The sequence below is a fragment of the Varroa destructor genome, unplaced genomic scaffold (genome assembly GCF_002443255.2).
Source record: "Varroa destructor unplaced genomic scaffold, Vdes_3.0 BEIS01000007.1, whole genome shotgun sequence".
Lineage (NCBI taxonomy): Eukaryota > Metazoa > Arthropoda > Arachnida > Mesostigmata > Varroidae > Varroa > Varroa destructor.
The window spans coordinates 25,954,540-25,982,363 of NW_019211460.1; the positions used below are offsets into that span (position 1 = coordinate 25,954,540).

A 27,824-nucleotide genomic window follows, 5' to 3' on the forward strand; every position below is an offset into this window, starting at 1 on the left:
TGAAAAAGGGAAATCCAGTTTTAAGTTCATCTAGGAATTATTTTGTATATATATATATATATATATATATATATATATATATATATATACACATATATATATGGAGAGAGAAAGAGAAATACACGCTTATGAAACGCATTAACTCATAAATACCATGGCAGTTGCCTAACTCCTCTCGGCTGTCAGCTGTTCTCTCTTTGTGTCAGTGGACAGACAAATGCTTCGGTGCGGGTACTATACTCACGTGCACTGCACACTTCTATATAGTCACAATATGACCACTTTACTCCGACCATACGTGAATCTGCAGCTGAAAAGAGCAATTTTAACGAAACATCTTTCAAATTAGCCCCTTCTTCCAAAAAATCTCAGCAATAGCTGCTTTTCACGTATACTCTCGTGCTAGAAAGTGAAGACTCTTCTTCACTGTCAATATTTTCATTCAGCCCGCCGCGGCCGTTGCCGCTAATACTCTAGCCACGACTATCCGTTGCGCCCTCTCGTGGCGGACATCGTCCCTACGCTGGCTGATGACCCGCACAGCTAGCACTCTAGCAGGAGGCACACCCTGTCTGCAGACGGACAGAGTCGAGTGCAGCAGTGAGCACCGCTGCTGCCACACCAGCAGTAGTACGGACATCAATAGACTATTACTATCGCAGAACTGTTACGGCCACAGAAGTAGCTGGAGTGATCATAGAGTCGGCTGATCGTCCATAGAACACAATACGCTTGCTTCTGTGTGGCGTGATTGTGTGACTGAAGAACTGTGGGACCGTGGCAGGATTGGTCGGAGAGCAGCAAACAGTTGTCCCTGCCGTCGGGTCCGATGATAACTGCGATAGCCTGAAGAAGTGGTGCCGGCTTGTGGCTTTTTTTTCGTTCTTCTTCCCACTAGCACCCCATTCCCCCCGGGGTCGTTAGTAGATTGCCACGAGCGTAAAATCGGTTCGTATTTTTTCATTCACTGTGAGTAGCTATCTGAGTAATTTGCTAACTGCTTTAGCGGGTGCCCAGCTGCAAGAATTCCATCCGTTCTAAAATAGCGTAACCCGGCCGTAGGAACCGATCTTCGACCATAGAGTGTATTGGACTACCCCACCGGTGCCTGTTTACCTATCTTACGATAGTGGATAGCTGCTGATCGACCGAACCGCGGCTGGTTGCTGGAACGACGGATGACATAACCTACTCTCGTTGTCGGATTTTGGTGTCAACAAACGTTGCGTTGATGTTTGTTTGGCGGCAGGACAACTGTGCATTGTCTATTTGGCCGCGTTGTCGAGGTGCAGCACCGTAACAAATGTTCAGTCGAAAAAAAAGCAGCGAACTTAAAACGCGCAACGAATAAGCCGAGACACTTGCTGCTCTCCTCCGGCGGCGATTCTACGTCACACGCGCTAAACCGGACTAACTCTTCGTTTTTTTCCCTTCGTTTCAGTTTTTTCCCTTCACTATGCACTTCAATGCACAGTACTCAGTTGTTCCATAAGCTGGCTGGTTAGTCTAATTTAGAGCGTATTTGTGTGAGATAAAGCGAATAAAGAAAATCAAAGAGGCAGAACCTTGCAACTACGAGGTCTGGAGTAAGTGGAGTTCGCTGTGTACGTAGCCTTGGATAACGCAAGGTCTTTTCGTGCCTTTCTTCGTGAGAAACCTCTCCATTGGCCTTTACAACTATGATCGCGTGCAGAAAGTAATAGAAAAGACCAACTTCTGCAGCTATCTACTTGGAAGTGTCGTTTGTTCTACTTGGTATCTATATAGTAAAGGTTTCTGTGTGTCACCAAGCTACCGGAGAAGGAACTCCCTTCATTCTGGAGTTCACTGAATTATTCTTAAGGATTCTTCAATTGAGTTTAACGGGGATACTTCTTTTTCGTGAATTTTGATTCGGAACACTTTAGTCGGATGTACTACGGCCAATGGTGTCTGATCTTCTCAGCTTTACCACGAAATCGGCTTGTAGAGAGTGCCATTTCAAGCATTGTGGCCCATTATACAAAAACAACTTCACCAACTCTAATATCCCCCATATAAGGAATAACAAGTATCGGACGTACTGGCTGAACTTGCAACAAAAGTACATATGTACGTCTGTAAGTTTGTTCCAATGAACCATTAACTAGCAAATTGTAAAAAGCACTAGGTGACGGGTTACCAGTTCTACAACGGACCACCATCTCTTCTATATATTGCTGCATATAAATTGTGTATGCTCTGTGTCTTCTATACAATCTACTAACGAACGAGACGCGCCTCTGGCCGAAACCTCACCGTTGCAATGGGTAAGTCCTTTTCGGTCGAGCAGAATAAGACCGAATCCTGCTGAAATAATGTGAATGCAAGGGGTCGACCTAGGAGTGGTAAGGTATCCGACCCCACGATCGGCCACCGGGCAGTGATAACGAGTATAGAGAATAGAAACCAGTTAATTAGCGAGTGACCGAGTGACTAAGCGACTAGGTACTAGAGAGTATTACCAAATGCGTGTACCCATATTTCGAAGGAGACGGGCCACGATGTCGAGTTGATTGCGGTGTTATCCTTGATAGAAAGCAACGTTTGCTCTTGTCAGCAGTAAAGGGAAGGATGGCAAGAACGAAGCTAGATTGCACATCGATGATAATTGGCGGTGGCGACGGGTGAGAACGTGTCTAGGAGGTAGGACAAACCTTTTCTGTTGCAGCGAGTCGTCGGATGACCGGTTGTGACGTCAGGCGGGGATAGGACTATTTTTTTAACGAGTTTCTTACTGGCTACAAAAAATTGCTAGGATCGAAAGGTAAAAACAAGTCAAGTAGGCAGGCAATAGTTAGAGAATCCAAGTGAGTGTCTGAAACGAATGGTATACTAAAGTGACAGACGACTTTGTATTCATGCCCCCTAAAATTTGCATGTAGCTTATCTTCTGTACCTGAAGGTTTTCATTAAACCTGCGAGGAGGACGTGAAGTAATACTGTCCAACTAGACTGACTCAATAACTCTGGCAGAATTTGCTCACCAAGTTGTAGCTGACCTATTTATGTTGTGGGGACGAGAACGAGGACAAACGGCACCTCGACTGAGCACCCACGTGCTTTAATTAGTTCTGTTCGCTAGCGACTGTGTTCTATACCATTGTACTGGCTCGGCTTTCCGGTCAATCGCATTGATCGTCCAACTCGGTAGCTGTATTGTATCATTCACAGTCGAACAGTTACGATCTCTGTCTGTGAAAACGAATCGATAATGGGACTTGGCTACATTGCTAATTGCTTACGAGTAATCGCGCAACCCCTGTCAGGTGTATTTTTTCGCGTGCGTCCCTTCTATACCAATAGAATGGACATTCGCTAGTTAGTCGTCGTAGCTCTTAGACACGCTGGCACTAATCTTCTATACATATGGAGAAAGAAATAGAGAAAGATAACATTCGCGTATTTTTCTGTCCGTTCAACATTCAGATGCCCCCAGGCGCGTGCTTCAAGCGATTTGTTCCCCTTGTCTCTCTGGTTCGTTGTCTTTCACTTTGGTTATTTTATTGAAAAGTTATTTTTCGGACTCCCGGTGATGTTGCTCGTACCTCACTCTAGAGAAGAGAGTCTCGTTGTCAAATTCATGGCTCGGCTGCAACAGGGCAAAATGTAACGGTAAGATAGATGCTTACAATACGAATGCAGTCACGCTGCTCAGCCTGTGGCCAACAATAATGATCCAATCGCGGATACTGAAGGTAAAGGCAACAAAGGATATTGCGTATTGTTAACTTCATTACTCGTGTCGCCGCGCATAGGTATTTGATAACAGGGCGAAACGGCAGCTGTGTCACAGATATAGCAACGACGACGGCCAACGTCAGTGATATCCTTGCTTGGCAGAGCTACACTTCGCCCCTATTCGAGCTGAAATGGTCTGATGTTCGTATTCGTTCTACAGCGGCGGTGCGTTGCTCTCACTGCCACTGTCGTTGGTGTTTTCGATCGTCGTTTGCCCGGGCCGTAGCGCGCTGGTCGTCTTTCCGTATTGAGCCGCGCCCATCTTTCGACCTTCTGCGGACTTCCAGTGCCACTCTCATTACTACGACCGCTGTGGCCTTTGTCACTCTCCCCGTTGTTTGTGTCTCACTTGGAAGTGACCGATTGCCATCTTCTTGCCGGCTTTGCCGTACCAGCCGGCTGCGGCAGTTGTTAGCTAGGCTGGATTTCTTAGAAGCACAGGTAGACATTCAGACATCTAGAAATGCATTGGCTATTAGAACAACCATAGTCGACAACGGTCGCTGATAATAGCAGCGCTAGTCGGCGCAGAATCGTCACAAGAATCTCTATATACGACATTGTTATTACGTAAAGGTTGTGGTACTTTGTGGTTAGGGGATAGGGTTAATAGATAAGGTAAAAGAAACGGCGGCAGCAGCAGCAGCAGCAGCAGCAGCAGTTAGAGGGATGTTCCCGCCGTGGCGGTGGCAGCTGCGAATACGGAGGTGCAAACTTTCCGCGGCCACTACGATTCTATAATGAAATGCGTCCGGCTCAGTAGACAACTCTACCAACTGATAAGAATGGCAACTACTTTCACCTAGTCTAACTGCTGTTATTGGGTTGAATTTAATCGTCGTCCATATTGTTACGGTCTAATTGCCTGTACATTCGTCTGTCGTTCCGTATGTTTTCGAGAGCTAGCGGTACGTCATAAAACAAGGCACGTGCGTCTCTGTTCGGATCGAGCGATCTTGACGAGAAGCCAAAGTAGAACAAATGCGGATTAAAAGCCAAGAGGAAGGTACACGCAGTGGCTCATGACATTAAGCAGAATAACAGCCGTGATTAGCAGGAATAATAATGATTGCTTGATAGCAGGTGGGGCGTGTTCGACGACGGCGATGCGTTTGTAAAGTTCGATGGGCAGCCAGCGCGAGAAACGGACTATGTAAGGCTTTATATATCTCGCCTCTGCCGATTCTGTATGGGCAAATGGAATTTGCCAAATGAGAGAGACTTAACTGGAATATGAAGGTCAAAGCCTGACCATGGGTCGCTGGTCTGCGACTGATCCTACGATGAGGTCAACGGTTTGCCCATGCCCTTCTGTTTCGAAAGCAGTCACAGTCAGCGTCCAGGCGACATCTCCATCGTGACTCGTTGATGAGTTGTTTGTGGTTGGGCGTCATCGACTTGTCGAGGTAACGGGTGTGGTGGCTCGGGGTGATGTCGGTAACTACCTTTTGGGGGGTGATCTTTCAGTTGCATGTTTGGTGATGGCATTCACTGAAATTGCTGCAGTATCATGCGTTATCAGTGTCATTAGCTGTTGTCGAAAAGCGGTTTGTAGAGATCCATAGTGACAGAAACGGGACAGCTGTCCGCTGTCCGTAACCGGTTTCTTCCCACAAAAATATTGGGGATCTATCGTCAGCTGACAGCACCTGAACAAAGTCTATAATGTTTACATGAAAAGAAACAACAAACAATTTGGACCATGAACTGTACTATGGTGACTGATATATAGTCAAAGCCACTTTTCCGGAGCTAGCTTCATTAGGAATATAAACTAAGAGATATTTGCCTGGCAAAACTCACATCTAGCTGATTTCAATTAAAAGAGCGAACAGTAGTAAAGATAATTTATAGTTAAGTGTAAATTTCATTGGATTTGAAAAGATTAACAGACGGCATTTAATCGTGAGTGAAAAGGTGAGTACGTGTGTGTATATGTGTTTGTGTGTATGTGTAGGTGTATGTACCAAGCGCTTCTGCGCTTGAGAGGCGTCACGCGAAGATTGATTTGTTCGCATAGCAACTCGTTGTGCGCTGCGGCCTCCATTTGTTGGCTGGCCGCTTGTGATTCTCCCTTTTGAATGGTCAGGCAATCGTCCTCAGTGAGCGTACGAGCATCGCCCATGTGATCTCATCGAAAGGGTATGCAGCTAGTCTCCAGCGGCTGGTCGGTATTTTGGGACGTTTGCGTACAGCAGCTGCTGGCGCTACTACTCTTGCTTGTGCTGTACTGTGGTGTCCTCGTCAGCATCAGGCCTCTTTAGGAGCTTGTTTCTCTGATCGGTCCAGCTGCTTCGTTCGGTGACGGAAGCGGCAGCTATCAGACCCGAGAGAATCGTGCGCTGACACTTATCGGATATAGATTGCATTCTGTATTCATGTTTTAGTATAATATCATCGTCTACCTGGCTTTGCTCCTGATCCAATATAATTTGTCCCGCTGCTGCTGCTGCCATCGTAGTCGCCGCACGGCCTATTGTCCGGGCTAATCCTTGGAAACTTTTGCTGGCATTACGGCGGAAACTGCTGCGAAACAGTTCTATAGTGTATAGAGACGTCTGTGCATTTGCGCAAGGGGATTCCATCTGACGAAGACAAAGAAGACTGTTCCTTCGACAAAAGAAACCCAAAAATAAATATATTATAGAGACAATATTTTGCGCTAAATTTTATTTCATGTTACCATGTTAACTTTTGCTAATATGGCAGTGGCAATTATTACGAAAATTTTGATGTCGCTTCTGGACTGACTGTGATAATTGGAAAATCAGTGAATGCTATTCCAAATCCACATCCGCGCAGGATAAAATGTCCAACTCCAGTATAAGGAAGAGTATATAATATTGCTGAAAAAAAGAAGTCGTAAAAAGTCTGGGGAACGTTTTTGTGGCATAAAAATTATTTTAATAACGGAAGGAGTTCTTTGTTCCGATTTCGTGTATCATAATGGACGTGTTGCTGTACGGAAATATATGTACTAATGTACTATTTTTTCGCCAGATACAGTTAGTAACTAACAAATGAAAATGATTTATAACGAAAAAGTGGATATTTTATATAGAAAAAGGAAAGCAAAGTTGCAACCATAGCAAATATAATTCCTGCATGTTTTAATACTGCGTCAGTGGTTTATGCCATCATATTATGACTATATGCTGTATGGTATTTATATCGCGGCTGTGTTAAATAACTCGACATGTCGAATGATGTTTCACAGACAGATCCCCAGTGTTCCTTGACTTAGTTAGGAGACAGTAGCAAAAGTCGATTTGCATTTATGACCTTTCCCTTTAAGGCTATTGAGTGCTAGAGGGTATAGCGACTCAACCGATTAGCCAGCAACTTTTATAGACTACTATAGTGCTTTTTTTCTACCAGGCCCCCTTCTGTCACCATGAGTTATAACTATAACTCTCCAGACTCGAGCTGACGGACCAGTTCTCAACGTAGGGCGTCTTCTTCTCTTTATGCCATTCCTACTGGTACTCTGGCACTATCTAGAAGCCTTAGCTGTTTGTCCTGCTGCACGAGGGAATCAGCACTTATTATAGCGGTAGCCACTAGCGGATGACTGTAGATATTTCATTGCACAGGTGGCCTACGTTGGCTTTCTCATCATGGCATCATCTGTTCTCGCATTGCTTTTTGATTGTTGTAAGCAGTGTTCGAGTGCAGACGCCAAGCACTAACATATCGTAATGTTGAGCGTGTCTCAAGTGTTCTGCGTCACGCAGTAACCCTTAGAGAATTAGCGGCTTGTAGACGGCCTTGGTGGGGTTAGGTCGGTTATCTGGATGTACCTTGAAGGCTGAGAAGTGCTTGCAGAAAAGCGAGGCCTGAGCAGATTATAAGACCAAAGAAAGGTAAATGGCTTCAGTTAATTATCGTGTGTATTGTAGATCAACAGTGATCCAGCGGCAACGGTGTATGTTTGTGCTACATTTAATGATAGATAACGGGGTTGTCTACAACTGCATCTACAGAAGTTCACCTACCCCAGCTATAAATCTACAAACCTTGTTTTTCAGATTGGACGGAATGGTTTAGTCAAAGGCAGAAAGTTAGGAAAGTGACCATTAGGACTTGCATCAGAACCTTAGGTTCGCTATTGCTTTGGATTTGGTTGACTACGGATGAAAGCAACCGAAATTATTGCAGAACTTAATTTGTACACATCATTGTATTAGACAGCAAAATAAAAGCGAATCTATGAAACACGAGTGAAGTTATGTCCCATCGGTGTATTTATTCTACCTGGCAGGAGACAATTTAGTGCCATAGGTCACGTCCTTCCTGTCCACAGGCCAGGCACTCAACACGAAACCCATTCTACAATCAAACATGGAGCCCAGATCCCACTCCCGACAATTGTAACTGCCTTTCCGTGAAACACCTTGTCAAACCTTAACATATTTTATAAAATCTTCATATTATCCACCTACTGCAGTATTACTGTGCAGCGTTTTTTATTTTTTAGGTGGGTTTCTCGTGGGCGAATATGTACTATTGAACAGGTAAAAAAGTGTCTGTTTTCGTACCAGCTATCAGTCAGCTGCAGTTTATTGCCTATTGATGGATTGGATCTTGCTGCTGTCGCTACCTTTGAGCTGTTACCCCGAGTAACCCATATTTTTATTTAACTAGCTGCCTATATTCTTTTGCTGTCATCGCCTCTCAGTTTCACTCTATCTCGTGAACAACACATTGAAGCATCTCAAATCTTCCATTATCTATCTATTTGTCAACGCCGCTAGTTACCGCCAGCAAAGCCCTGATATAGTGCTACAATTCCACGAGGGACTCGTTTCTAGTATCTAGTCAAGACATAGATAAGGTTTAGATCAATGACGGTGCGGGAGCCGTCGCCAGACACGCTAGGGACCGCGAGTGGCATGCCGTTCATAGCCCCAACTTGATACTGTCCTGCACAGTCTACGCTTATCTGTTCTCTGTGTTCTAACACTACAGAAAGCAAACAGTTAACGGGTCACCGACGTTCGTTGATGAGCTGTTCCACCTTCTTCTGCTTATGCTGTTTGTGCTGCTTCTGTACCTTGACCTGTATCTTGACTTCAGAGCATCTCGTCAGCCTGCAAGATCGTTGGCTGCTCGAGGCCGAAGGAAACGGGAACATTGGTAGGCAGATAGGTAAACAGACGCCAGTAGCGTTTGCCAATGTCGGCTGAAAATACGTTTAGTTTGTGCTTGGGACTGATTCTTCATGTCAACCCGCTTTCATACTGTTACGACTGTTGTTGTGACCTGGCACAGATATGACGAGCGAACAGAATAGCTCCTGGTCGAACGCGGCCTGCCGCTGTAGTCATGGCTGCGGTGGACTACTCTCGTTGAGCGCGGGCCGCTTGCGACCCATATAGGCTTGCTTCGTAGATAACATGCAGAAAACTGTTGAGCGTTTACCGGCATGATTACTGCAATGACTTCTAACTTTTGCTCGCTTCAACTTAAGCAATCAATATAACAGGCGACACGCAGCGAATGTTTGTCGTGCCTTTGTTTTTCCATCACTGTACATAGCGACGCTGTTATTGGAAAATCGGTTGAAGTGAAGTATGTTTGAAGTATTGAAAAAAAACACTGTGCTAAATTAGCTATGTAGGGGAAACAGATCTTTAATAGAAACTTTATAGATAGATGTGATTATCAATTACCGGAATGAGAAATAAACCGATAACATTATTTAGTCAACGTGTATTTCTATGAAAAAAAACCCGCGGAGCGGGCAACGAAGGCAGAAATATCCGAAAGGAATGACATCTCTATCAAATGCCCTTGCAGTAAGACCTTACTGAGTCGCCACGACACATGAGCAGACTGTATAAAATCTTATGAATCTAATAAAATACATTGGCTCCTGTGGCCTGTTTTAAGCAGTAGTGATCCTTCCTTTAAAGGATACGAAATAATAGTAAAGATAAGAAAAGCGCAGTGACGTTTGACGGAAAGCGTTGTTTCTTCGGAAAGTGGGTGTGGCGAATCACACAAATCCGTCGGTTACGATTTATAGGCGAAAAGTAGGAGAATCATTTCATTGGAAGGGTAGGGCGCGCAGTAACGTGTGAGGCCGAACCGGTCGAGTCGATAGGCGTGCCCTGTTAGAATACCCATACCAGAAGGGCTTCTCCTTAATTTGGCGAACTAATAAAAAGTGGGAAAAATACTAGTAGATCGGTAAAAATCTGTCATCCATGGGTTCAGTACCTATGTTGTCCACTAAAAATCCTTAATCGGGAATGGGAAGTATTCGCTTTGTACTATACGTTTGGAGAAATAAACTATTTCGAACAGAGTCTTTTTAGTTCTAGGACTAGTTCGACCGAGATGGCAGTATCTGCGCGAAAGTGTTTATCATAAAGCCGGTATTGCAGAGACCTCTACAAGTTATATACTGAAGGGAATGAGACAAACGACTGTAATCATTTTCGGATACGCTAGTTTCTGTGCGTTTCGCAAATGGTTTATGAGCTTGCGTGTGAAGACGTCAAACAGATGGTCATGATATGAGAAACTTTGAAAATTGTCGTTAACGATAAAATCAAAATGCACTATTATATATGGCTCTAGATCTGTAGTACGGAGGAGGCTAGCACTATACTATTTTGTTAATGCTTTTTTGTCAAACTATACCTTTAGTGTCGATTAAGTGAAAATTGAATAAAAAACATAGACCGCAGACGGTATCTGATGGGTAGAGATATTTGTCGAGTCGTTTCGGTTGTCGTGTGTTTTAACTTAGGTATAAAATTGTCGCCAATCAACGTTTTACTGTACACATCGTTGAGTAGTAGAAGTAAGGTTAAATAAAACATTATGCTGCTGACGTAAGGTATCTGTGTAAGCCGTGTTATTATAGATTTGTTGTCCTGTAAATGTAGGCAGATGTCTGCCATGGATCAAAGACAGCTATCGTAAAATATCTGCTATCTGTAGGAGCAGAATCGGTAAAAAAACTGGAAGGCTGAAGGGACCAAGTTTTGAACGTTAAATTGTACCACATAACATTGACTTGGTAAAAATAATAACAATGACAAAAAGCATATCTTCACAGTTGAATTGACATACAAATATATCGCTTAGGCTAATTAGGAGAGGGGCCACGGAGTAGACTCTACATGTTTGTACAGCGTTGTTTGTTCATATTATAGATCCTTGTCCCACAAAACAGTCGCACGCCCCTATCTTGTTCTGTGTCTTAAGCAGCGCCAATAGTTGGTTTGTCCTTTACGAGTTCTTCGATATGAATAAGTTGACAATACCGTATAGTGCAACAGAATTGGCATCAAACCATGTGGGTGAAATTACTCCCGGGCTGGGATATCGGTAGAAACAAAAATAGTGGCGGCCGCCGGTAGTCAGATTTTCAACAGCTTCCTTTAATCCTAGCCCCAGTTTTGTTCTAGCCTATTACATCGGCATCGCGTCTATTGTTACCGCTGCTTCTTTCAGTAGTTTTGCACCCGGAATCGTTTATTTGGCTGCCGTTTCGTCGGTACCTTTAGGTTTTATCGAAGCGTGAAATCGATGACGTCAGCTACAGGTCACCAGTGCCATCATTATTGTCAACCATCAGCTGTGAATCCGGAGAAGCAGTTAGTATGGCCAACATACGAAAGCCTCGGCTAACTCCTAACTTTTTTAGACATTAGTTCATTTTCGGCGGGCAGTGGTGAGATAGCAGCGAGTAAAAAAGAACACTTACAAGAACCAAGGAAACTTTATAGTTAACGTTGAACGCAAACACTCTAGCTGAAATGTTGGCTCTTACTTAACTTTCTTTGTTTGACAGAAGAGTCTTCGGCAGAGTCTTTATACTATCTCCCTATCAAGGTGCGCAAAAGGTGGTGCTATGTGTTGTCTATGAGTACATGTCGGTGTATGGACGAAGGACGAGTATCTATCTATGCGTAAACATAACTATGCGCACACGATAGTGCGGTTTGAAAATTCAATTGACATTGTCAAAATTGATTATATCTTCTGAATCTCCGTCCATCCCCTCGTTATCTGAATCCCGCTGGTCCGCCCACGGACCGCTGTCGCTCGCCCTCAATGAGAAAAATTTCGTTGGCCTGCAGCATAAATACGTAGCATGGCATACTAGCTCGCTCGCGATTCAAGTCAGCCGTAACTCGTACAGCCACCGAGCACTCAGGACAACCGGCTTCCATATAGCTACTATTGTTCGCTATTAGCTCAACAGCTGTACGCTGTTGCTTGTTGAGCAAAGATGGGAAATTGCTTCTTACGTTCTCTCTTATCTAAAATGCCATCGCTAGACCTTGGCAGTATGTACTGGCCATACAGGTGACCCATTAAAACTTCAACTCTTCCCGCGCAGCCTGCCGACCGTTATTTACATGCCCTAAAACCTCTGACCTCGGTGAAGGTTCTCTCTTGGCGGAGCGCTGGGTTGTTTCGCCGGCATACAGCGGATCCGAAAACTGCACTAGAACCGAATTGTGAAATACCAAATTAGAGAGTCGAAAAAGGAAGAGATGAAGACAAGCTCCGCGCTTCGGTTCGAGCATCAACTGACAGTAGCTGACCGGGAAGTCAAGTATTGCTCACTGGAGGTCGGAGTCTTTTGTCTTTGGATATTATCACTCTACCTTCGTTCTTCATATTACTAGAAGCCGTGGCAAAAAAAGAATTCCTTCCTCCTTCTTTCCTTAACTTTTATCTTTTTAGCAGCATAGCCATTTTCATTTATATGAAGCAATGCATCTTCGAAACCCAGGTCGTCCTTATGTAAGCAAGGTCAAGCCACCGTCACCACGCCCGCTTCCACTAGGAAGGCAAGCGCGGCCCTTCGGCAACGGGGTAATACACCATGCATTTCAAGAGCCTTTACGTTTGCGGTTTTCCCGCCGATGGTTTTCCAAAATTTGCGTTAAGTGGAATATGTCGCCGCGATTACATTTAGCAACCCTTAGATACTTGTTTCCCCCAGACCGTAAGGTTAAAAAGAACGATATTGGATGGCAGTTTTTAGTCGGGAATAAATTCACCGACAGAAAACAGACATGGTACTCCTCACTCAATTTCTCAATGAGAAGCGTCAAAGATTGCGCGTAATTGTGACTGAAGTGCAAAAAGGTGCGGCAGAAGAAAAACGAGGCGACAATGTTCAATGAACTACTATTGGCCTTGGTATCAGCTGCCTCGTAGCGCAACCAAAGTACGGAACAATTTGGTCAACATAATTGTTGTTCTAATAGGTTTTAACAGATAGAAACTTCGAAAACAAAATGCCATGTAGTGACCGAGACGCTTCGGTCTTCTGAAGCCGTCAAAAACCTGTGCGGTAAGGACTATATAGCGGCCATCGAAAAAAGTTTAGGACACGTTTTGTATTGATATTTTAAGCGTTGCCACGGTGATGTGCAATATAACAAGGAAGGCAAATTCTCTACGCATTTCTCCGTGGCGGCAGTAATATGTACTGCCTGATCGCGCCATACTGTCTTGCTCCCGATAACAATAGGACAAGCTATGCCCTAGCGATACAGGTGACTTGTGTGTGGCGTTCGTCGGTTGAGTGGCTTGGAACGTGATGTTATTTCTCTACAAGCATAGCAATGCGTTCCTTAACCCGAATCTACGTATAGCTGATGTTGATACGCTCTGAATCGCATGGATAAATGATGATTTTTATGATGCACGCATGAAATGATGTATAACGTGCGAAACAACATGCTTTGGCCAACTAATTAGCTAATTGATAGGAGTGGATACGGCTGCTGCGGACGTCTCTTGTAATTAATGCCTGAGAAAATTAAATCTTGGGGGTCATTTTGACCTCAGCTTCAAGTTGACGGAAACCGCACTGTGGCTACATACCACAGACGCTAGACGCGGGCCCTATAAAAAACGTCGTTCTCAAATGCACGGCAGCGATTCGACCTCTTTGAGGTGTAAACTCTGTTTCGGTACCTCAGTAGAGAAAAACGTCCACAGAACAATCGACGTTAACTTGATAAATTCAACAATATTTATAATAATTGCTTACTTTTTTAGATGTAATTTACCGGGCTCATGATAGTAACAATATAATACGACAGTAATAATACCTAACAGGTAACGGAACTTGGCATTGCATGCAAAGAAACACCTTGCAAACGTGAACACGTATAGTGTCATCCTTCCCATTCAAAGCCCTGCATTTCTTTTCGATCAATAGCCTATCCCTGAAAGAAGACGAAAATGAGCGGCTGAAGCAGAGGCCGCAAGCTTACGTCCTGCTGCACGGCTCGATCCGGACAGGAAACGAAATAGTATGTCTACACATACCCTTAGTACCACCGCGCTGCTATGGCGACTGGACGACCTCTTACACTTTCACAATTATAATTATTATAGATAGTTTTCATCATCATCATCATCTTTTCCTCTCAATTATATCAATCAGCTTCCTGTTGGTGGCACAGTTAACACTGTAAGCCACCTACGCAGATCCTACGAGTCAGGTTATGAAATAACGCGATTTGGATGCGATCTGGCCGGACGAACGGGATCATGGCATCCCTTGTTAAAAATCTATTAATATAAAGCGAGGTATTGATTGAAGTAATCCTAGCTCTGCCCGTCAATACCGGATCGTGATCGTCCTCGTATGTGAACAAGGGAAAATGTTTTAAGCAATTTACCGGACATTTCGCTCGCGATCGATGATTGTTGTGTAGTGGCCAGTACGATTTCAGTTTAAGGATCTATTGTAGGTCTACAGTTTTGGTGTCGTACGAAAGTAGACGGATCGCACTATTTAGATTTCAGTAGATACCCATATTAAAATTGTCCGTGTTGTACATTCAAAAGCATACAATGGCGACGTCGATCAAGCGTTTAGTTGTTTATCAGTCTCATGGAATATGCCAGAACAGTACACAGTACCTGATTAAAAATCTAGTGGCCTAGGATTTTGACCTTCAAATTTAACCTTAGTCAGGTTGCACATGTAGCGTTTGTGAAATTTTTTAAGTACATAGGCAATGACGTGGTTGAATGTCGATAGTTTTTTCTAGTTAGAGTAATTCTTTTATAGTTTAGATGTAGTAGTATGGATTTGTATTACGTTGTGCTCGTATAGGTCTTCGTTCCTTAGTACAGTTAATTAGAATTGTTGCTAACGTGAGCACAAACTATGAAGATATTAACTGTATAATTAGCCCTGATCCCATGTTTTCGTTTATTTCTCTCAGCATTACATTATGGTTACAATGGTTGTAAGGTCGTATTGCTGTAGCTCCATATCGGCTGTCTCCGTGCGTCTGGATCTATCTGCAAGCATTCTTATCGTAAAGAGGCGCGCGTGTCTGATAGGGGCTGATAATGAACTGAACGGGTCGAAGAAGCCTTGAGAAAGCGACAAGCGGAGTCAAAAAGACGATCTAAAAGTTGCGGCGGGCTGTTATAGCGTAGAGTCACACAAGAGGATAGGATGAATGCGGCAAGCCATACGGACGTAATTGAGCATCTTGTATTGGAACGAAGCAGCGTGACGTGGTCCCCTCCCTCCCTCCCTCGTAGACGAAAACGATCCATTTGAATATAATTTTTTTTAATGGCGCAATTGAATGCGGAGCAAACACGGCTATAACAGTCTAATCAAAACGTCTACGGTATAAGAAGAAAGGAAACTGCACAACGTTTTCTTAGAGATCAAAAAACTGTGATCATTTCAGGAACAAAATGGAAATTTCAAATATCCAAATGTCACCCAAATACGACTAAAATCCATATACTTCGACTTTAAAACGATAAATTCTCCCTAAGCGGGACCTGTTGCGTAGCTGTTCTATTTGCAGTAGCTGGAATAGGATTCATTGTTCGGATTGTTCTATCAAATACGTGTTGAGGGTTAGCCGTGAGTTTTCATCAGCGCATCAGTTGTCTTAATAAATAGAAAAAAACTGAAGTAAAATGGACTGAACGACAGACGCGTTGCATTCTGGTCGTTGACAGAAATCGTCCTCATACCAAACCCGGCCATATAATAAGGTATACACATTTTGTCTTTTTCTAGCCAACCATTACCCAGGAGTACCCATTACCATTATATACCGTCTAAATATGTTAAGATGAATTGTATTGTTTTGAAACATTAACTCTCCACAGCCGCGTGTATATATATACACACACGTACTTTCTCGGTAAAAAAAATATGTTTGGATAAATGTTCTCTAAATGACTTTTGACAGCAATATCGCGCCGAACGATTCGTTGTAATGGCCGGTCCAAATGAATAGGGAAATTAAACGAAAAAGTTTAGTGGAGCTGTGTTTTTTCTGTATGTTTTCATACGCGTGTGGGACACATGTATGAGATTAGTTTACCTCTATGGCTGTCACTGTCTCCTCTGGCAGGCAAAGCTGTACATTTTACATACATATTTACATGCATACAGAGCTGTACATAGCGACTCCCGTAATGCGGACATCAGATCCGCTCTTCCGTGACCGACTTATACGACTGATACGGCCCATTGCAACACCAAATGGCCAACATATTTAATTTTTCTGTGAACTATGACGACGTTTTCGATCTCATACTCGGTCTTGGCTTGCTGGTCCTCAGTCAACTGCAGGCAACGTGGCCGTTTGTTGTGGCAGGAAAAGATTATAGAGTTCACTTTAGTTCATCATCGTGCTACGTCTGTTCCTGTTGTTAGGCTTTACGCGAAAACAGACGATAGGTCGGAGCAACATCAGCGACACGCTCACTAATTTCGCATTGCCTGCACCTGGCGCCATGACCACCGTGTGCGTCAGAGTGTGTGTAGATTAACGAACGATCAGCGACGCCCCAGGTCCTTCCTCGTGGGTAAGCGATGAAGCCCGTCTTCATCCGCAGAAACAAGCTTCAGATAACAGGGCTGCTGAAGAGAAGGGAAAAAGCTCATACGTAGTAAAAGGCGAGGTCGCTATGGTTGCTAATCGCTGATTTTCTAGTGATGTGTACAGCGTTCGCAGTAGAACGTGCGCTGGCGCCGGACGATGGATCTGAACTTGGCCGGTCAAACCACGGCCACGCCATAGGGCATGTTCCCTTGGCAAGCCCAACGTTATTTTATTACGTTATTGTAGTTTTCCTCGTACAAACGATACAAACGAAAGGACAGAGATGCGGACGGAGGCTTGCAACATGGAGTCGTGGTAATTCAAAAACGAATGTTGATGACGCCAAGATGTTCACGCAGTAGATTCAATTAACGTCGCTTACTGCCACTTTTATACTAGTTCACCGTCAATGCCGTACTGCACCACAACTAACTATGGGCGGAACGTCTTCGAAAAATCACATCAATATGCTGATGTAATACATCAGTTCGGTTCGATGTAATCATTTCCGTCACCTCATCTATATCTATTTTCAATATAAAGCGAAGTAAAAATCCATCGTGCACGTAATTCTGTATATATATATATATATATATATATATATATATATATATATATATATAACGGATAATAGAAATGTTTCGAGACCGAATCACTTCTGTGTCAATTTGTCTCTTTTTTTTTGTTTGTTTGTTAGACTTGAATGCGAGATTCTGTGCCCGGAATCAATGCCAAAAAACAACGAGACGGGAGATGGTGTATTAAAAATCACAACTTAACAACATTTTTAACGGTGCCGATGTCTGCAAGCACAGGAAGGATGTTTTTGCTCGTAATTCATCTTCTGGAGTTCTCATGGAGCGTTGATGACCTCCCTGCATTCGTGTATTCAGTATCATCATGTGGCAGAAAGTGTGAACGTCTAGAAGTGACAAGCAGACGTCAGTCTGACAGAGTATCTATAAAACGGATGATCATTTGCGTTTTGCGTGGCTCCGTCTGTAAATATTAGGGTGAATGCGTGTCGTTCGTTACCTCGTTCGCCGCTAGGGAAACTTATGCGAGTGCCAGTAGGGAAATTATTGTTGCCGGCTACAATAGCGGGTTGAACGGGCTCGATTTGATCGTAAAAAGGCTCTTCAATAATTTTTTTTCTTCATAACAGTGTGGACATTTTGGTGCGCGTGCAGCATTTGCGCACTACCCATAAATGGCCGCCGACAGCCAGCTGCGTTGTCGCATTCGTAATTAGAAAAACTGCTGTTTAGCGGTCGATAAGTGATGCCTGCGTCGCACATTAATTGCCACTCGATCTTGGCCCACGCCATGGCATTTTGTGAGATGCTTCCGCCATTGTTGGCGCTAAGTTATGACGCTAGTTATATATTTTGTATCTGTTGTATATGGGTTCTTTGTCTCTTGTGAGTGGCGTTCGGCAGCCTGTAATGAATGACAAATTCTGGCGTGTCCTACACTAGCAGCATTACTGCTCCTACTGAGAGTTCAACTATAACTATAGATAAATGTACTATGGATGGTATGAGAACGACAAAAGGGATAAATACTACAGTGTTTGTTGTCTGAACAAAATGGTGCTCACTGGAGAGCCGGAATGGCAAATTTGTACAATGATCTGTGCCTACTTTACATGGCGACTGGAAACGAACCGAATAGTTTAAAAGAAAGCACTAGAGCTGAGTGAGTAGAACAAGAGGAGTCTGTGTAAGTTTTATTTTAATCCTGTCGTAAGCTCTTTGCATTGTCGATGTTTATCTCGTTAGTGTCAGTTATCTACCCGCGTAAACTACTGTGACAATTTGAAATTTCGTTGTAGATGTCATCGTTAGGAACATGGCAGATTTTGGCATATGTCTGGCCTATTAAGCACAGCAACACGTGTCGGTGGACACTGAAAATAATGGCGTCTATTTGTGCCTATTTTCTGTCAAAGTTTGCTTTTGAGAACATTTACGAACGTGTTTTTCTGGGGTGTGACCCGACGCGGTGTATGTTTACTGCCATACTATGTGATAATAACTACCGCGTCGTACTGTGTGTACCGAATTTGTAGATACGTCTACATGCGGGTAATTAGTTATCCAGTGAACGGTAATGAAGAAAATTAGCGCTTTTGGTTTGAAATTATTAGGTAGGTTAGACTTAGCGTTGGCTGCACAGCAACTGTGTACCTATTGGGTGGACTACGTGTATATATAACACAAGGCGAGATATATAAATCTGGGCTTTTTTTTTTATAGGTTACATATAAATATGCTGGAATGAAACCTTTGTGTAGGCTATAAGTGTCATTCCTGATTATCAATATATACTATTAATCGCAACTGCATTTTCCACTAACAGCTCGACCTACCCACTAGTTATTTTTAAGGTATTCCTTGTTCACTCTGCAAATAACAAGGGATATTGGTGGGTATCAATTCGACAATCTAGTGGAATGAAATTAGCAGGTCCTAGAAATGCGAGTGCTCGGGCGGACAAGTACAAGTAGTGCAAAAAGGCGCTTGAAAGCCTTATAAAGACTAATCAAGGTAACGTATCGTGGTAATTGAAATCCTGTTCTTTAAAACTGCCATTAATATTTGTACAACAAGATCTTGTTGCATGAAAAATTACGTTCGGGGCCATTTTACTGAATTTTCGAACCCTTTAAATTTAAACACTAGCAAACGTTCTCGAGCATGCCGAAAATCTCTATTGGCTGTTTCAAAACCCAAGTGACCGTTGATATCGGGAAAAACACAATTTAGAACCTTGTTAAGGAACGTTATGCGTAAACACAGGAACTTCGCTTGAATTCCGAAAATAACGCCGCTACTGTCTTTTAGAAAATATATTTTTTTATATAAAGAGTATTTTGTGGTACTAGAAATCATTACTATGACACACAGTGTCCCAAATTCGTACCAATTTGAATGTCTCACCCCGAACTTAATAATCATCTTATTAACTTGTAACATTCCTTGTATAATTAGCATGCGAAGTACGACTTGGGATGTTGGTTATGGATCAGGCACATGATCGTATATAACTCCACGAATCATATTTCGTAGTAAAGCCTAGGTTAACGATACTATGAAAAGATTGACAATTTTTTTTTTGTTTTTTGAGTTTCTAGCATTTAAAACCCAAAATTATGGTTTTGCTAGCAGACATCTGAGACTAGTGAAAAATGCTATGAGTCTAAACATTTACGACTCGATTTGAGCTTTTTTCTTTGAAGTATTGACTAGGCTATTGATCTTTTTGTTGTTGTTAGGAGTGAATGTAGCGAGCTGCAATCAAACGAATCGTTTGTCTGTAACCTGGAAGAATAGGACATAAATCATCTTGCATCCTCTGTTCGTGTCCCGCCGATTCGGGATCAGAAAAGAGGAAGGCATCCTTTTGTGTCTAACGTAATTGTGCAAGAAGGACCAAGCAAGTGTAATGAGTGTAAGCGAAACCGAAGTATTTTCAATTTCAAATTCGAGCGTGGTCGATGTCCAAATCTTGATTTTACTCTTTCATTTACGTTGGAATAGACATCGCGAGCGTTATTTCGGTTATTACCATTGAACATTGTTTCGAACGTCAAGTTTTAACGCGATGCTTATAACTCTTGACTACAACTGCTACTCGTCGTAAGATCATTGAATTATAAAATACCTAGAAAAGTTAATTTCATGTTCTATAGTTCTTCAACAACTCGAACTGGATGATCTGTTTACGATTGAGTTCATTTTTCAGTAAGCACTGTAGAAAAAAATGTGCTTGATTTTCAGGCATATCTGTGGAACTTTTGATAGGCGCAGGGGCACATTCCGTAAAAGAGCATAAGACATATCCAAATATATCTCATATATGATGTGCAGTGAATGTCCATCACAGGAGAGCTGTCTGTCCTGTCTAGATACTGCTACCATTGCTCCACCACAGACTGCAACCGCCGCACCGTACCTGATGACGTTTGTCCTCATATACGAAACTGTAAATTGTTTACGAAGTGCTTCTCTGTGCAACTTGTTTGGAGGAAATTTTTTTTTTACAAAGGACTGGTTATGAGACCCTGCACACGTAATTCCCTTCATTTAGTTAATGACTGGGTTCGTTTATCCTTTATCAAAAACCCCAGACGGTACGCCCTGTAAGTGTTCTTTCGTTTAGCTGCCTTTCATAATTAGGGTGCCGCTGGCCGATGCACCATTCGCAAGCAAACTGTGGAATGAAAGACCATGAGCAACCCAGATTTTTGGGTTGTTCATTCTTGGTAGCATACCTTCTGGGACACATACGTTTAAGAAGCTAAGCAAAGCACATCGTCCGTCCGTTTTTATTCTAATTCAAGCCGTTTTACCTCGCCGTGGTGTCGGAGATGCAGATTAGTCGCTTGCTGGAACTACTACTGGAGTACGACCACTATTAGTAGATACGGCTTATATAGGCTTACTGGGTCTGCGCGTGACAACTGTGACTCTACTTTAAATACGAAACGTCGATAACATTAGATGACGTTACGATAACGGGATCAATTTGAATATCATTCGTTAATGTATATTAATCGAAGGTTTCGCACGACAGTTTTGTAGATTGCACTTACACATAGCTAATTAATTTCAATCTACTTTTTAGTTTAGATTTTTTTTCGAGAAACTTATAAGGTTCTTATCATCTGTTACGATAAAAATTTATAATACCGACCTGCATTACTTGTAGAATGTTGAAAAGCTGCTGTCAGAAAACATGTCAACTTTAACGATGAGGCCGTATGCGTAACCATGGGCAATCTTTGGCGTTCGGCGAGACATTATATTTTTGTTCCACATTAAACGCAGATCGGCGGCTTGGGTCTCCACTATTCCTAGAGTACATTCTCGGACCATATGAAAATCGGCACAGAGACTTTCGTTGCTAGGATAATAATGGCCTGACAAATTGCCGTAGTTACTTGAATAGCAGGTCGACCTGTGGTTCGCTTACGGCAATAATGTCCTGCTGTACAGAGTCAGCTGGCCTTTCTTCGTCAAAATAACGTCTTACATAACAGATCAGAATAGCATTCGGAGATCCATATCTGCTATTGTCAACATGTTTTATGCGTCATGATCGTTTTATCGCTCTATAAGGCCTGTGCATATCGTATCCCGCCAGTCTGGCAAAATTAACCATCATAGATTACACTCTTTCTCGAATGGAGACAGGCCCCCCTTCGGATCGGCCAGCCTCACGATGTCTAACGCGATGGCCCAGATGAGTGTTGTCGGATTCAGGAAGAACGAACTGCACTGCAAATATCTAGTGTATCACATCCCGTAGCAGCTGTTCTAAGAAGCAGAAATAACCAGACGAATGACAAACAGGTCCGTTTTCAGCTTTAGCGCTCTGCCAGAAAAATTTAACAGCGTCAGCATGCTAATGATCTCTGTCACAGTCGACGGCGACGAAGACCGCAGGCTTCTTTTTCTTCACTGACCCTCGATATGTTCGTACGGTCTCGAGAGAAAAGATTATCCAACCGTTCTCTTCAATGGCGTCGAGCTTTTCAAAGAACGACACAAAACCAAAGGACGGCACCAAAGCAACAGTGCTATAATAACGCTGGATGATCGCAGTGGCGGCCAATTGCTCTATCTAGATGAGTAAGTTGCCTATATTTGGCCGGTGCAGCCGAACACCTATACGTGCTCATGCGCATAACAGTCGAGCGGAGGACAGCAGTGAGGTAGTCAAGGCATAAAGCCAAAGAAGCTTAAGCGGTCGTTTTCGGGCTGGCCCGAACGGCTGAGGACACATGCGTCCTGTCTGTTACCGCTAAACAAACCTTTATGCCAGGCCAAGCCTCTCATTCTCTGTAGAAAAAGAGAAAAGAGAGATGGAGCTACGAGGCGCTTCCCTGGTGTTGGCCATGGCAGTGCAGTGCTTCTGGGTCTGCGGAAAAGATCCCGTCCGTTCAGGACTAAGAAGGAGAAAAGGCTCTGGCTTTATTTTTATTGTCTTCCTCACTCCATCGCTCGCTCAGGTTGTTTCTTCTCAATCTCTTAACCGAAAGAAGATACCTGCTCTTTTAGCTTTTATTTCGTCCTAAGCTATTTTGGTTTGTTCGTAATGGTCCGCTAGATGCGTTCTCTACCGGATGACAGCGGCAGAGTCATCAACAACGGTACTGTTGGGGGCAGTGTGTCCAACAATCGAATGGCTTCTTTTGGCGTTCCGACGGTTGTCTGCATCGACACTCCAAGGAACACGTGCGGTCGCTGCTGCTGCCGCCACCTTTGTTATTGACGTTTTTGAGTGCATAACCATCTCAACAGATCAGGGTAAATTATTTTCGAACCAATTGTTTCAGAAATAAGTGGCACATCTTTTCGTCTGTTCGATTTGGTATGTCATTGTAAGTCAGTACTATAGTAAATTAAAAACAAATGTTAAAGCTTATGTAGTGTCTACAACTGGAATACAGTTCAATAGCAGCTTACATGGATAGATTTAGCTCCAAAGTTTAGAAGAATTCGTTTTCCCAAAGGCGAGCAGCTGTGAAAACCTTGTGCCTTGTATTTTGTCCGAGAACCGTAAATAATCTGTTTATATGGAAACAAGCTTATTTGCTTTTGCCTTCCGTTTATCTCTGCAAGGCTCTTCAAGCGGCGCAATTGACGTACACCTTGTACGCGATCTATTTCCTATAGTGTTCTGCGTGCATTTGAATGTCACTATCCAGTTTCTATTTATAGTCATAAACTTCCTTCTTTGTGAGCCTATATGTGCGCTGTTCAAACCTGGAGGAAATTTTGTAAATTGCCGATATAGCATTCGCTAGAACCCATTAACTATTTAGCTACGCTATAATCTTTCGTCGCAAAGATGCTGCTATGGAACTCGAAAGAAGAACCTCTGTTCTGTTGAACGGCGAGTACCCTTTCTCCTACCATTGGCCTGTTTCTGTTCAGTTTATTGCCATTTTCCTGTTAGACCAAACCAGAGAAAAAGTGTACAATTCTCTTTATCCATAAGAAATTAAATATTCAGATATATCTTGCGTCGATAGAGTCGGGAGACGAGCAAAAGGCAGACAAACACCAACAAAGTCAATATTGGTGGATTCTGTATACATACGTGTTTTCGAGTTTGTTTATATTTGTAAATTTTGCCACAGTTAACGGTCCGCAATACAGAACTGCGTAATGTTTTCTGCAGACGAACAATCGAGATTTATGGAAGTAATAAAAGAAGAGTGCAAAGGAGAACAATGGTAGCGTTTGAGAGATCGAAACTATGGCGAGGCCAGAGCGGACTTTTTATCTTTCCTGGATAGATATTCATCAATAATGACCATACTTTATACAATATGGAAGTGTGGAGATGCAGACGAATATTTTTCGAATATCGATTATCTACAGCGTCTAGGCCTTCTTAGGGATGACAGGCTAATAAACTCGAATTATATCTCACGATGTCGGCTAAATCCAAACTGGTAGACGTCGTACGAGTTTCGTCTATTTGCAGCTGGAGTAGGTATTCATTAGAACTATGATAATAAGATCGGCGATTGACCGTAACTGAAGGTAAGGAACGATAATAGCAACAAAGTTGCGCGTATGGCTAGGTATGTCTTGAATAGATCAGGGCTTTTTACACCTTTAGTAAATAACTGAGCAACGGATAGAGCGAATGCCAATATATTGTCATCACGGTCTCACAGCTTCCTCAGATCGTATGCATTTGTGTCTGCGCACGTCTGCAACCCTCTGAGCCGCTCGAGATAATTGTGCTCTTTTGAGCCACGTGGTCAAAAGGTGAGGTAGAGACGGCCGTGCGAACGATTTACTAAAATTTGCCGCACTGACAATGTTAAAATGTAGGTTTCTCTGTAAAATTGTGGGATTGACAAAGTCCGCAGAGAAACCACTAGCAAAGGGGCTTCAACGTCTTCTGAAATGGAAACAACTCTGTTCGTTCTGCCATTCAGTCATTAGGTCCTGAATGGCATACAATAGCAGATTATTGATACTTCCAGTAAAATTAGAAGTGCCCTATGTTGTTGTTGTTTGTTCATGTTATTCTTTTTGCAATGCTAAGTCCGCCTGTTTTTAAAACTGTCAAACATAATAAATTAAATACTTTGCAGCATACTATGCCGCACACCGTATAGAACAGGCAGCGGTAATTTAAACGTTACCTGAAATAATTGCTATTGCTCAAGTGCCTATTGTCTTTCAAATCGAATTGGGTCCTTTGGCAAACCAACGGTGGATACTGATTGGCAATCAGCCCCGGTATAAATTTCTTCGCTCGTTGTTTTAGGTCAACTCACTTAACCGATAGATAGATCTTCGCCTATTCAGGACGATTCGTGTGCCTAGGCTTAGCTTGTATTACCGCTGTATCACTCTTCTGCCGTTACCCACACTCGGGTTATCATGAATTGTTGATGGTCACATTAATCTAACCAGCTCTGTCATATACGTTTCGCGTTCGTTGCCTTACAATTGAGTAATATCCGCCTCGTGCGTGCTGCCTTCGAAGAAGATTAGGAGGCAGGCCTAGAGGTATCAGTGGCTAACCATCTACTGGTAGGCAGCTGACCGCGCTAACTATTCCTAATTTGGACTAACCAGGAAGCAGCTTCTTCCCGAATTTTCGTTTGCTTTTGCTTTGCTGCAATGTTTTTATAGTCTTCTACTTAAAGGGAGATGGGAACATGGTCGCAATGATGCCTCATGACTGTACGCCGCCATTTGTACACAATTGATCTAATAATAACAGCGACAACAATGACAGCTGATATAATGTATGCACATACCGGAAGCCGCGAGCATATTGCTATTTTTCACTACATGTTCTTGCTTGTGCCATTCAGCGGATGGGTGGCCTCCTGCTACAGACGTGAGCTGCTATAAATAGGCCAATGATAGCAGAATCCTCCGCCGTCGCTGCAGCCGCTGAGTCGCTCCCTCCGCGTGCTGCTTGGGTCTTCTGCGTGCTAGCGTGGCAGGCTTACCCGGCTCGTTCTGACAGATCTGTGCAGCTCTAACCTAAGTTTAGAGCTGGAGGGCGGTGGGACATCGAGGGCAGCGTCTGTGTGAGGCATGGCAGACGACGGGCCTAGTCTGTTTCTGTGGTATTCCCAACAGGAACACTATGATCAGGTAATGCAGCTTCGAAGAAAAGGGAAAAGAGTCAAACTCGCACCGAGAAAACAGCAATGTAGGCCAGGTTACTCTTCGTAGCTTAACCTTGCGGAGTTGCCCCGTCTCCGAAAATAATGCCTCGTTGGCTTGGTGGGTGTACGGATGATGTTCGTAGGAGGCGAAGTAGAAGAAGCTGTTGGTGTTGTGTAAACCGTAGATTTGTTGGGGTAACAATCACGACAATCGGAATAAAGCCGTCGGCTGTAAAGTCATAGAAGGAGTCGTACCTGGCGCCCGCTGTATGGACTCGGCGCCCACAGCCTTTAGCAGTCGCATGTAAAATTCCTGCCGGTTTAGCATAGGGTATATCGTTCGTAAAAACTATTGACTCCTAAGCGAATACACTGGGTAGGTCCATGGTCATCTATAACCAGTCAGCTGCCCTGGACGCAAGCGAAACTCATCTGCGGCCAGTCGCCGCCCGGACGGACTTTCAAACAAATGCGGCTGCAGCACTGCTGTACTATTATTTTGCTTATGGTTTGGCGTGATAGCCTTGAAATGATGACTACGGACACGAAGAGCTATACGAGTTGCACATTGTAGGGACAGGGCCCTTTAGGCCGTACTTTGTCGTGACACAGCAGCCGAATAGGAACAATAGTCATAGGTGATGTTAGTGGCGACATTTCGTATTACTGCTTGCCTTGTGACTGGCAAAGTGCGGCATTGACGTAGACTGTAATGAGGGAAAGCTTAACTTGCTTTTATTACTAGAATGGGAGACGTCACGAGCTTGGCCTACTTCAGTAAGCGACTGAAACACAATCAGATGTCAGAATTGGTCAGTCAGTATCTCGAGGTATGTTACTGGCATGCAGTCTTATCACTGATATGCATAGACAACTTGCTACGAGATTCAGCTCGCTGGCCTTACCAGACCAAGTCGATGAGTATCAATAAATGGAAGTAATCTCGAACGACAGAAAGAGGTGATCCTATTTCGCGAAGACCGATCTTATTTAATAAAGCCATCTTGCGACTTAAATTTGTTTAATATTGGGGCAATATCATTAGGACCAGATTTATACAATGCGAAAGTAGAATTCGCTTCTTGCTTAATAATTCTTATTTATCCAAATCATGACACCAATTTTTGATGTTTTTCTTGAAAAAACAAATGGTTCGACACGCTCGGAGCTGCATGTTATCTATTCTGAACCTAATCGATATTCGTTGCCTAAATAATTTCAACTCAACAAAGATCCCTACGTTACGCGTAGATAGATAGATGCGGACGAACCAAGGAGACATCATCAGAACGGAGTTACCGCAACGACTGATTGCTCCTCCGGCCTACTTGAGGTCCTTGAGAAGCTAATAGATTGCAAAATGGGTTGTCGAGAAGTAATGAATATTTCTTAATTTTTTTCTACCGCTTAATACTTAGCCAGCTTTTTCTCCTCCTATCAGTGTCACAATATAGGACCGAGTGCTTTCGGAAAACTCTTTGCAGTAGTCAATTTTAAAATATAATTGTAGATAACCAACACGAGACAAGCCCTTGGAGGATGCCGATGAATTACTGATTAGTAAGCTAGCTTGTATTTTAGCGAGACATCTTGTCTATTGGTGTGGTCTATGTCAGCGTTAAGTTAAACACGTGGGTTAGTGAAAACGTGAGTTCGCATTTGTATAAAATAAGAGGACTGCTTGTCTCAGTAAACAGATAGGTGGGTAGTGTAGAGGGTTTGGAGGGAGTTTGATGATTTCTATTAGATGACCCGCCTTGAAGCGCACAGTAGCTATATTAGACTGGTGAGGTACTTTTGAAGAACTGCAGTTCGGAGAGGGTAAAAATACGTGCCAGGGGTAAGCTGCGAGTTGTCTAGTTATGTATTTGCTTCGTGGGGTTTGTTTCTAATAGCCCTAGGCATGCAGACGCCACATGCAGAACGTGATTAGCATAATGGTGTGACCTGAAAGTCGTCGTGATTTTTAAGTTTGCCTATCGCTCGGCTACCTTCACAAAGAACTGACTGTTCGTTTCGTTGTATATACATATGTATATAGTACCGATAGC

General features: G+C 43.2%; 1 protein-coding gene and 1 long non-coding RNA gene across 3 annotated transcripts in view; both read left to right on the top strand.

Moving 5' to 3' along the window:
- Positions 1-544: 544 nt before the first annotated feature.
- LOC111253772 (actin-binding LIM protein 2-like) overlaps positions 545-27,824 on the top strand; it is a 62,262-nt gene continuing 34,982 nt past the window's right edge. Inside the window, exon 1 of one of the 2 annotated variants that reach the window (XM_086976163.1) lies at positions 545-2,288. In XM_086976163.1, coding sequence (XP_086832289.1) covers positions 2,285-2,288 — 4 coding nt within the window. In that variant the 5' untranslated portion in view covers positions 545-2,284. Of the gene's footprint in view, positions 2,289-18,682; positions 18,726-27,824 lie in introns of those variants that run through there. The other variant, XM_086976162.1, reaches the window with a different exon arrangement.
- On the top strand, positions 7,509-7,988 carry LOC147754493 (uncharacterized). The gene is made up of 2 exons (XR_015317991.1): positions 7,509-7,622; positions 7,788-7,988. It is a non-coding gene; the product is annotated as an uncharacterized LOC147754493 (long non-coding RNA).